Below are 12,583 nucleotides of genomic sequence, written 5' to 3' on the forward strand. Positions count from 1 at the left end.
GCAATATGCAGCATGGCTTACCGGCTATGGAGAGGGCTCAGCCCGTGAGCCCTCTCCATGCACCCGCACCCGACGTGCGCTGTACTATTAAGGCACGTGTCTGGAAGGGGTTAAAGGTATATATAAGTCTTGTTCCAGCAGGAGGCGTATTTATAGATAAGAGACCCTGCATGATGACCTGAGATATGGATGTGCAGCCAAGGGTTGTAGGTAACTTCCTACATCACGTGTATTTCAGCCCCCACCTAGTCAGATAGGAGATAATACACACTGTCATTCTTGGCCTGGGCAGAGGTGGGTAAGGGGTGGGGGTGGGGGGGTGTCTTTTTATATTTTCCTTTATGTCTGTACAATGTAATGTTTGTACAGGATTTGTACTGGATTTGTGTTAAGAAAATTAATTAATGATTAATTAATTAATTAAATGAACCGCAGAGCCCCCAATGCAATGTCCCCTGGAGAGCTCCCCCAATACAATGTCCTCAGCAGAGCTGGTAGAGCTCCCCCAATACAATGTCCCTAGTAGAGCTCTCCCAATTAAACGTTCCCAGCAGTGTTCTCCCCAGTGCAATGTCTCCAGCAGTGCCCCCCCCCCCCCCACTGCAATGTCCCCAGCATTGCTTCTCCTACTGCAATATCCCCAGCAGTGCTCCCCTCCATGAAATGCACCCAGCAGTTTTTCCCTCTCGTCTATGCCCTCTGCCACCGCACACTCACTATGATGTAGTCAGTCAGCGACACAGCTGCATCATAGCGGATGCGATCGGGCAGAGCGCATTGACAAGCCTCTGCCCGCACTGCTGGGAAGTTAGAAGAGAAGAAGTCAGGGCTGCAGGGTGAAGAGGAGCACTGGAGGCAAGTACCCTATTTTTTTTTCTAGTTTAAGTTTTTTGGCCGCGGCCCCACGGTTGCAGAACACTGATGTGAAAAAAAAAAATTCATTTCAACACTAATTTCTCTTTGTACGTGTTTGGTTGGGGTGGACAAAAACATTGGGTGGGGGGTTGTAGAAGGTATGGGTATGGGTATGATAAATTAAAATAAGCATTTGTGAGAACATTACATTTTGAATTTTATTAATCAAGTTTAACCCTTTGGCGTACTATGACATTCCCCAGCATCATGGCCCGTCTTCGAGTGTATGGAGAGGGCTCACGGACGGAGACCTTTGGAAAGAGAAGAGAAGATGTACCATGTGGGTGTGAGGGATAGCATTTAGGAGATTACAGAAAATTTTACATCAAAATCAAGCATAGTAAACCAGGGGCACTTACCACAAAGATTGTGGTAATCTGCTAATATTTTTAATACATGGCCTCCTTCCCTGGAAAATCAACTTTAAAACGTATGCTGTGGAGCCTGAAAGGCTATGTGCTTCTTATCAGAGCCTCTCTATGCTGAAGATTCACAGGCTGTGACATTCTGATAGAGCACGTACAAACACAATTGTGGGTCCTGCACAGCAGAGTATATGAACCGGACACATATAAAGGGCACTTTATAAACTACAAGGAAAAGACTATGGGGCTTATTTACTAAGGCTCCCGGGAAAGTTATTTAGCAGGCTATAGGGGGGCGGACCGTCGGACGATCGTAGGATTCGGACAAACCGCGGGATTTAACTTAAAAATTGTGTCGCAAGCCATGCACTTACATGCACCGGGAGGAAGATGGTGAACTCCGGTGGACCTGACACATGCAGGATATTGGGTGCACGATCTTCTTGAATCGCGACACAGTGCATTGTCGTCAGACAATGCACTTTCGGGATCTTCTCCGGACTGGGTAAGTAAATGTGCCCCAATGTGCCACATTGCAATAAGCCACTATACAATATTTTATTAATAATTAAGTACACAAAAATAACACAGACATGAACCGAAAAAAAACAATGAAAAACACTTAAAAAGTGTACATGTCTAAATTGTACCAAAAACACAATAGGGTGAATACTGTACTTACACCCTAACTAACATCCTGGCTGCCCAAATGGGAAATAATGCTCACTCTATATGTTTTAACTAATACGCCAAAGTAAATCTACATTTAAGGTCTAACCAGACAAGGTAAGTGGTGAATAGAGCCCATGTATACCAATAATAGCGAGGCATCCAATGCAGCCAGGGTGTTCTGTCACTCAAGGTGAGTTCTGTCACTCAAGGTGAATTCACCAGGGGAAAAGGTTTATTATTGTCAAATCTGAGAATCCCAGTTCAATAAAAGAACTGGGTTGTGAAATGAATTTCTACGCTTAGAAATACAGAATATAGAATAATGATTTATCTATATTCCATGGTATAATTAATCTCAAATGCATCAGTACATGGAAACAATTGTGGCTCCAGTGGAAATACTACTAGCTAGAAGTGTAAGAGAGTATACTTTGCCTGCTAATGTGTTGAATTAATATTTAATGTTGATCTGCAGGAAAGAACAAGAGTACAATAAGTATCATTGGCATCACTGTTCTTATTATTATCAGCTATCGACTACCTAGCTAATGTACTTCAGCATCGCCTGCAAATGAATCAAAGATTCAATCAGGAATTAAAATTAACCTGCAAAGTTTATTTCCTGTTTCTGCTGGATTTTGTGCTGTCAATGCTACTATAAGTAGAAATGTCAGTTCTTCATAATGGACATATTCAGTGATATTTATTTGTTAACAGAGTATTTGATCAAAGGCCAATTTTGCAAGTTTTCCACCTACAAATGGAAAGGTCTCTAATTATTATTGCAGGTACACTTCATCTGTGACACAGAATCTTAAAAAAAACCCTGAAAATCACATTATATGATAAAAAATTAATTTACATTTTACATAAAATAAGTATTTGATCACCAACCAACCTGCAAGAATTCTGCCTCTCGCAGACCTGTTAGTTTTCCTTTAAGAACTTCCTTCTACTTTGCACTCATTACCTGCTTAAGATCTGAGCCGAACCGTCATCGGGAAACACGGGGTGCCGGCTGTGACTGATAGCCGACACCCCAGTGTAACACCAGCGGTTGGAGTGGGCATCCGATCACATGTGTTTAACTTGTTAAATTCGTTAAATAACCCGATAAAAAGGGGGTCTGTTCCCCACAATCGCTGCCCCTGCCGCCCCGCCCCCGCGCGCCTCTGGGGTCCGATGTGCATAGGCTGACACTGCTGATGCTGATACATCAGTATTGCAGAGTATTATCATGAACAAGCAATCAGATGATTGCTTGTTCATGTCCCATGGTGGAAACTGTAAAAAGTTTTTTTAAAAAAAGGTTATTTAATAAAAATAAAGTAAGAAATCAATAAAAATGCCCATAAGCCCCATAACATGACATATAATGCAAAAAACAGTCTAAATCATAACACAAACCCCACATATATAGTATGACCGCGTTCGCAACAACCCGTAGAATAACAGTAAATAATTATTGAAAGCGATGAACGCAGTTAAAAAAACTGTTATAAACCCTCCAAAAATTATGATTTTTACCTATTCAATCTCACAAAAAATGCTATAAAAAGTGACCAAAAAAACATATGTACTCCAGAATGATACTGGTGCAAAGTACAACATGTCCCGCAAAAAAGCAAGCCATCAACCAGCTCCATAGCCAAAAAAGTAACAATGTTATGCCACTTGGAAGACGGCTATGCAAAAATGATAGATTTTTCCCATATTAGGGTTTTATTTGACAAATTTAGTATAATGTAAGAAAAAATATTCATGCATGGTATTCCCGTAATCGTACTGACCCATAGAATAAAGATAGCATGATTTATTGGGCTATACGGTAAACACCAAAAAAAAAAAGGGGATACTAGATGGTAACACTGGTAAATGGTAACACTAGAAAAAGCATCTCATCCCGCAAAAAAAGGCCATCACATGGCCCCAATAACAGAAAAGCTAAAATTTTATAGCCTGCAAAATAGGCCAATGAGGAAACTAAAATCCTGGCAGCTGCAGGGCGCTCCTTCCCTTCTGCGCCTCGCTGTGTGCCCATAAAACAAGTAACGTCCATATGTTGGGGGTCTCTGTACTCGGGAGAAATTGTAGAACAAATTGTATGGTGGGTTTTCTCTTTTTATCTTTTGGATGTGTAAATTTTAGGGCTAAATGAATGTATAACCGCCAAAATTTGACCATTCTAAATTTCACCTCCATTTTGATTCAAGGGGTAAACAATCTTCCTAAAAGCTGTTTCTGATGGTTTGCGGGGTGCAGATTTGAAAATGGGTTGATTATATAGGAGGGTTTGATGCTAAATATGTAAAATTTCATTCAAAACTGTACTTATCCCCAAAAATCCGGAAAAGCGATATTCAATTTGCAAGCCGCGTGACGTCAAAAAAAATGATCAATTATTTCAAAAATGATGAAAATGTAAAGTAGACAAATGGGAAATGTTATTCAGCTATTTATTTAGGTGGTAAATCTATCTGCCTGAAAACGCAATGATTTCGAATTTCAAAAATGGCAAATTTTTCAGAAAATTCATAATTTTTTCTTTTTTTTGTAAATAAACGAAAAACTTATCAGCCAAAATTTACCACTAAAATGAAGTACAAAGTGACACAGCTTATGAGCTAAATGCAGAAGTCCTGCTTCTGGCCCATGTCCTGCTGCAGCTGATTGTGCTTGTGCCTTGGTAGAGCAGGGAGTAATACTGTCAGAAGTCGCAAATTGTACTGATGGGATCAGGTTTCAGGCTTTTTGCTGGAAAACCGCACCCAGTGCTGCCTGTGATTGACAGATGCATTTCTGATCCTGGGAAAGCTGTGTGTGTCTTTGTAATCGTTTTGTCTGCAGCTGCGGTTTGAGTGATGGACAGCTGAGCCAGTCAGTGCTGGAGATAGTGTCCATTACTGCCTTATATTCTGCCCAGCCCTTCATTAGGTGCTGGTTATTGCAGTCTGTGTATCTAGTGCTCTTGCCATTGCGTTTCTTGCTATTCTGTGCATTGACTTCTGCTTTGCCTACTGACCATTCAATTTGCTATACAAATCTGTACCTTCGCTGCCATCTTGGTTCTGACCCGGTTTGTTTAACGCTTGTTTGTCTGTATCTATTGTTTGTCCCTCAGTATCGTTTATCTCCTTGTAAGACCCACCTTCCTGTCTATCTTGTGTCGGTTTCTGTTACCAGTGTAAAAGCTGCTCTATTCCTGTATTCCCTTTACCTGTCCGCTCGACTATCCAGCAGCTGTCAGACGAAGTGAGTCTTCCTGTCATCTTGTAGGGTCGCTCAGGGACCGTCAGTTAAGTTCCTGATAGTGGGTTCGCCATTATCAGGGCGCTTTATCTGTTCAGGAAGGGCCTTAGCCTGCAGGGATGTCGCTGGGTGAGTTTGCCACCACTTACCTAGTCTGACAGCTAGCGCCAAGCCTGGTTGTGGTTGTGCGGTTGCTGGACAGGTACTGACAAATACATTAACTTGTTCTGCCACTATGCAGAGAAGGGTATATCCTCCCAAGACTAACCATAAAACAGGCTACCATATAAATGTTCCTAGTTATTACAAGACTTATCCACTAGAGGGCACTCTAGTATTGTAATATCCAGGGGTGGCGAACCTATGGCACGGGTGCCAGAGGTGGCACTGGGAGCTCTTTCTGTGGGCACCTAGCACAGAATTTATCAGATAGGACTCAAGCCTTCCTCCTGCAGTCCAAGACATCCCAGGACGCGCCACGCTCAGTGCTATTTTAAAGTGACACCTACTTGCCTGCCAGTTCTACAGGAAGGTGTGAACAGAGATGGATTATCGTTGGAGCTCCTGCTTTGGGTCTTTTGAGTCTTCCTCTTCAGGGGACCCATTAGGGAAGCTACAATCCAAATGTCTCCTGCTTTCTATTGTACTGGTGTCCTCAGAACACCAATACGATTGAAACATGTGATACAGCAGAGATCAATAGGTTACTGCTCAAATTATCATGTTGCCAATTTGTGACATAGAAGTGGATTTTGGGTACTCTGTATCTAAAAGGTAATATACCATTCATTGGCCTTTTTTTACTTCTTAGTGGGTCATTCCATTTCTAACTAAGTAACACTTTGGACAGAAATATGTAAAGTTGTTACTTGTGAGCCCCATTGGAGACAGGGACACATTTGGCAAGCTCGGTGTATCGCTGCGCAATCTGTGTGCGCTATATAAATAAAGGAATTATCAATTTCTTCTGGTCTTGTCGAAATGTTAGATCCACCTAGTCACTGTCGGCGGAATGTGTTCCTGCCCGAAACGACTGGTAATTGGTGGACTAAGTACAGGACATGCCTTCTAGTGGACGGAACTAAAGAATTAAATATCTGGCATTCGGAGCACTCGTGCACGGCCATAACAGTGTCGGCAGAGATAAAGACACCTTCAGCCAGGCTAGTCAGTGTAACAACTGTATGTATAATTAGTCAGCCTAGTCATTGTAGAGATGCTGTGCAGATGGTAAATGGAATATATACAAATGGGCAGTATTGCCATACAGATCATTTAAACAGTAGAAACTTATGGACATGATTTAAAACTACACAGTAAAAATGCAGTGGGATTACGTTGTTACAACCAATACATTTTGGTTACTAGATCTTGCTTTACACACCTCTGATGTGTCTTAACATGAAACAAGGATGAAATGTGGCAGGTGTATAATAACAAGGTGTATATTGATAATAAAAAGCAAAAGTGTCTTTTAAATAAGGTGTACTTATGGATCATATAAAAAAACACAATAAGGACCACAAATAACAACCTTACATATTCCTATCCAAAGTGTTACCCAATTAGAACTGTATTGAAGTGAAAAAAGGAGGCATTACTATATGATACATGGGCCTCATTAGCTAGGACTTTTTTTGTCCGAGATTAGAATATAAATCTCTGCCTATGAATGGTATATTACAACACTAGAGTGCCCTCTAGTGGATAAGTCACATGATAACTAGGAACATTTCTTTGGTAGCCTGTCTTATAGTTATTGTTGGGTGGATTACTTAAATGCACTTAATGCTCTATAACAGTGATGGCGAACCTTTTAGCGACCGAGTGCCCAAACTACAACAAAGACCCGCTTATTTCTCACAAAGTGCCCACACAGAAATGTAATTTGTGATTTATACTCCCTTCTCTGTCACAGTTTTCATTGATACCAGCCCCTGAGGACACCAATAAAGCAGAACATAGTCCCAGGTAGAGCTGTCACTTTAAAATATCTCTGTGCACAGCAAGTCCTGGGCTGCCTGGGACTGCAGGAAGATACCTAGAGTCATCTCTGGTGATGGCCTGAGTGCCCACAGAAAAGGCTCTGAGTGCCACCTCTGGCACCAGTGCCATAGGTTAGCCATCACTGCTCTATAACAAAAAAGAAAGTATCCCATTCTTTAGTTACATGTGCTCATATTTAGCACATAGAGCCCCACATGCTACTCCCTTAGCACCCGGCACCCAATTCTGTCAGGATCCCTGATACTGCACACCACACACGCACAGGTCAGGGGGCACACAATTGCAATATGTACCCCCCTACTCCTTGTGTGTCTTTGGAATGCTACTGCACAGACTCACTCTGCAGTCATACACTTATTTCATACACTTATCTCAGCTGCCACCACCCATATGGCTTAAGAGATGCCTACACCAGGACTGCACACATACACCCAGATACACACTCTTCTAGGTGCCATAACCTTCACCTGGACTCACACTGCTTATAGCTAACCGCTAGCACAAAGGTATGGGACATATAGCAACAAGGACCTAATTATTTAGGGACAATTTAATATGCAAAAGAAAAAATGCTTATAGGCTACAAAAATGATGAATTAAACAGACATACATACATAAAAATAAAACAGTAAAATAAAAATAGATCGAATAAAGAAAAACAGATCTCTTCCTAAATAGATTGGAAAAGAGATCCCTGTTGAAATTCTGTACAGCTCTGCAAAACTTGAAACTGATCCTGAGTGAATGCTGGTATGCTGTTTTTGAAAAACCACCTAATCTGTCCCTTTTGTCATGTGTAAGGGGAGTTGCTACACATGGATCAAGGTGGAATGTTTGGGACATATTTCCTAATTATATCATATTTTCTTCCAGGGGTCTCCTGAGAAGAAGGTGTGCCCAGCACCTTTCAAAATCTAGCAAAATCAAACACCACTATATAAATATTTAGCCTATTACCTAATATATATTTTGTTGGCTTCAAGAATCTGAAATCCAATGGCGCTTGACACCCTAAGAATATCAGAGGATGCTGATCACAGATTCATTGACAAGAAATTGAAATATATGAGTTATAAAAAGGCTGGCTGTGAAGCATGATCTAAGGCACTAGTTTACAGACATGGAATACACAACATGGAACTTGGAGTCGCATCAATTAAACTTTTCTATTCATGGGACAGAGGACACACAGAGGGGGGTAGCGTCAGCATTTAGTGGCTAGGAGCTAATTATGTTATAAGGCAGAGGTGATTTCCTTTCAACATTTAACTGCATCATAACCCATGATTCATCACAAAGGGCATAATATATGGAGAGTATAATAAAAGGGGGCATAATATATGGAGCGTAAGGGGGCATAAGGAGGGGGGCACTATAAATTTGGGGCATACTAAAACAGGGCGTAAGGAGAGGGAACATTATGAAAGGGGGAATAATTAGAGATGGGGGCCTAATGGAGGGGGACATTAGGCATAATCAGAGAAGGCATTATGAATGGGGCATAATGAGAGAAGGCAATAGGTATTGGGTACAACATAGTTAACTATATTATTTCGGCCCTCTAAAACCATTCCAATATCTCATGTGGCCCCATTGTAAAATTAATTGCCCACACCTGCCTTACAAAGATTCTTACACCAAAGTATTAAAGGACATCTACCATCACTTTACTAATGGTAAATGTATCCTAATAAGACTTTCGTTCCTCAGGACTTCTTTTATTATAACTCTATATGCCACAAGTGCCGAAATACAGAGTTATAAAAGCTATGCTAATTGCCCTGGGGAACTCAGGCTTCGTTCCGGGCACCTCACTTCCACTGTCGTGTCTACTAGGAACATCCTGTTCAAACGTTCTTGCTCTTGTAATTGAGATAGGTCACAGAGTGCCAGTATTCCTTTATTCTTCCATTCCACAAAGAGTCTACACTGGCAACCATGAGGGAATCTGGAGTGGTCCCAAGGTGGGAGATATTTGGATACAGTCCACAGGAGGTTGAAACCTTTGCATGTAGCCTTCCAGGCTGCAATTGTGTGCCTAATAATTGCTGAATGTTTAACAAGCAAAGGTAATTTACTAATTGGGACAGAGGGTAACAGGGAAGGCAATATTCAGACTCTAACCATGTATCAGAGTAATAGCTGAAAAGACAAGCCAGATTATACCATCACATTTCAGGTGAGTTGATGCCCACCTTGTCATTTACTATCATCAGTATGCACAATGGTTATGGAAGCCAAGATCAAAAAAAGTTATTTTTTAGTCTTCTTGCTAAACAATAAAAACTGAAAGATCACATAGTCATAAGTATTCAGTAGTATTCATGGTGCTAAGTAGAAGCACCTTTTGGGCCACAGCCATGAGTCTGCTTGGGAATGATGTTTTTCACACCTGGATTTGGGGAACCTCTGCCATTCTTCCTTGCAGATCCTCTCCAGTCCCCTCAGGTTGGATGGTGAACTATGGTGGAAGCCATTTTCAAGTCTGTCCAGAGATGGTCAATTGGGTTCAGGTCTGAGCTCTGGCTGGACCAGTGAAGAATGGTCACAGAAGCCTGATGCTTTGTTATTTTAGCTGTGTGCTTAAGATCATTGTCTTGTTGGGAAGTGAACCTTCGGCCCAGAGCACTTTGAAAGACGTTTTCATCCAGGAGATCTCTGTACTTGGCCCCATTTATCTTTCCTTCAATTGCAACCAGTCCTCCTACCCTGCAGCTGAAAAACACCCCCATAAAACTATGCTGTCATCACCATGTTTCATTGTTGGGGTTGTATTTGGCAGGTGATGAGCACTTTCTGGTTTTCTTTACTCATACCACTCACAATTAACACCAAAAAGTTCAATTTTCGTCTCATCAAACCAGAGAATTTTATTCCTCATAGTATGGAAGTGTTTCATGTGTTTTTTTGCAAACTATATACAGGCGCTCCCCTACTTAAGAACACCCGACTTACAGACGACCCCTGGAATTTGGTAATTTACTATACTTTAGTCCTAGGATAAAATAAACAGCTGTAACAGTTATAAATGATGTCTGCAATGAAGCTTTATTGTTAATCCTGATTCTTATGGCAATCCAACATTTTTAAAATTCAATTGTCACGGAGACCAAAAAAATTTTGGCTGGGTTTACAATTATAAAGTATACAGTTCCGACTTACATACAAATTCAACTTAAGAACAAACCTACAGACCCTATCTTGTACGTAACCCGGGGACTGCCTGTACAGGCTTTCATATGTCTTTCACTGAGGAGAGGCCTCCATCCACACACTCTACCACAAAGCTCTGACTAGTGGAGGGCTGCCGTTGACTTTCTGGAACCTTCTCCCATCTCCCTATTGCATCTCTATAGCTCAGCCAAATTGATCTTGGGGTACTTCTTTACCTATCTTGCTGAGGCTCTTCTCCCACGATTGCTTAGTTTGACTGGATGGCCAGGTTGAGGAAGAGTTGTGGTTGTCCCAAATTTTCTTCCATTTCAGGATTATGGAGGCCACTTTGCTCTTAGGAACCTTGAGTGCTTCAGAAACTATTTTGTGCCTTGCCACATTTCTCTGAGCTCCTTGGGTAGTTCCTTAGACCACATTATTCTCATGTGCTCTGACATGCATTGTGTGCTACGAGGTCTTATATAGACAGGTGTGTGCCTTTCCTAATAAAGTCCAATCAATTTAATTGAACACAGCTGGACTCCAATGAAGGAGAAGAACCATCTCAAGGAGGATCAGAAGGAAATGGACAGTATGTGATTTAAATATGAGTGTTGCAGCAGGAGGTCTGAATATTTATGACCATATGATATTATAGTTTTTTTGTTTTATAACTACATTTCAGTTTTTTTAATGTCTTTTACCACAAGAAATGGGTAATCTCCTTGTTAAGACTCAACTTATCTTTATGTTTCAACACTTCCAGAGCTCTTGAGTTATTTTACTAAAAAGTGGTGCGCAATTTAAAGGATATAGTGAGTCAGATGTTGTCCCAATATTAATCAGCAAAATATTTAATACAGGAGGATGCAATAGGGCTGTAGTTTATTGTAACAATTGATGAAGCTCCAGGATTTGAGGCTTCTCAATATAAGAGCTTACATTTAGCCAGGTTTATAAGAAATCCCAAGAATTCCCGAAAATAGTCGCATTATTGAAGGGAGATGTGCATGAGGGTCCTCTATGAAGAAAACAATGTCGGATTCTGCAAGGACCTTCGTTCCCTGTGATATTGAGGTTAGAATTCTCTGGACTATAAGACAACCTTGTTACATTCTTACCACTCTTCTTTATGAGTTTTACAAAGAACAGGACACAATTTCCACACTTTTACTAAAAAGTTATAATAATGTATTATTATAATGTGAAGGTACAAGTGTCATACCTTATGCCATGGGCTACCAGGTAGCAATGTATTGTGAAAGCAAAAATTCAGCCATGACTCATTAAAACGTTCAACGGAATGAATACGTTGACCAGGAGTTGCTTCCATCCCTAATAAATAAAAACAAAAATTAACATGTGATATTGTGACAATAAAACATATTGAACAATAATAAGTATGTTTAAAGGAAATCTACCTACAGGATCCTGTAATCTAAACCAAAGACACTTACATGTTGTTGTGTGCCCCTCTTTCTGCAGCTGATCTTCTTTTAAAATTATGCTAAGGAGCCTGAGGGGCTCTAAGGATATCACCAGAGCACCTCTGGGCTCTGTCGTCTCTTAATTATTTACACCCCTTCGCAGGGCACACTGCCAAACTCCTCCATCATCCAACCCATCCACTTAGCCAGTGATATCATCTGGAGAGGTTACCGCCTTCAGGCACTTGTGTCACCACTATGCCCTGTCTGGTTAACTCTGTGTCTCTGATGTTTAGTGTGGGTTCCCAATAGCCGCGGATGGGTACAGTATTCCCATTAGTAGCAATAACAATAATGCTCAGATAAGGCTTTGGAGGCTGTAACAGGGATGCTCCTTTTCGGCATTCCTCAAATGTGGTACTGTGGAAATTTGGGGTCCAAGGCCTGGAAACTCCCCAGATCTTAATCCCATTGAGAACTTGTGGTCAATCGTCAAGAGATGGGTGGACAAACAAAAAACCACATATTGTGACAAAATGCATAAATTGTACAAGAATGGACTGCTATCAGTCAGGATTTGGTCCAGAAGTTGATTGAGAGCATGCAAGTGAGAATTGCAGAGGTCCTGAAGAAGAAGGGTTAACACTTCAAATATTGACTTGCTGCATTAACTCATTCTTTCAATAAAAGCTTTTGTTACTGATAATATGATTGCACTTGTATTTCTGTATGTAATAAAACATCTGACAAACACACATAAAAACCAGAGGGCAAAAGATCATGTGAAAATATAAT

General features: G+C 40.9%; 1 protein-coding gene across 6 annotated transcripts in view; it reads right to left on the reverse strand.

The window, feature by feature from the left end:
- The window catches only part of LOC140118478 (uncharacterized), a 197,753-nt gene that overhangs the window by 184,022 nt on the left and 1,148 nt on the right, over positions 1-12,583 (reverse strand). For all 6 annotated transcript variants that reach the window (XR_011853202.1, XM_072136451.1, XM_072136449.1 and 3 more), the window contains exon 2: positions 11,587-11,696. Coding sequence is in view for 5 of the 6 variants with exons in the window: in XM_072136451.1 (XP_071992552.1) it covers positions 11,587-11,696 (110 nt within the window). In the remaining variant the exon portion in view is untranslated. The remainder of the gene's footprint in view (positions 1-11,586; positions 11,697-12,583) is intronic.

The sequence above is a fragment of the Engystomops pustulosus genome, chromosome 2, assembly GCF_040894005.1.
Source record: "Engystomops pustulosus chromosome 2, aEngPut4.maternal, whole genome shotgun sequence".
NCBI lineage: Eukaryota > Metazoa > Chordata > Amphibia > Anura > Leptodactylidae > Engystomops > Engystomops pustulosus.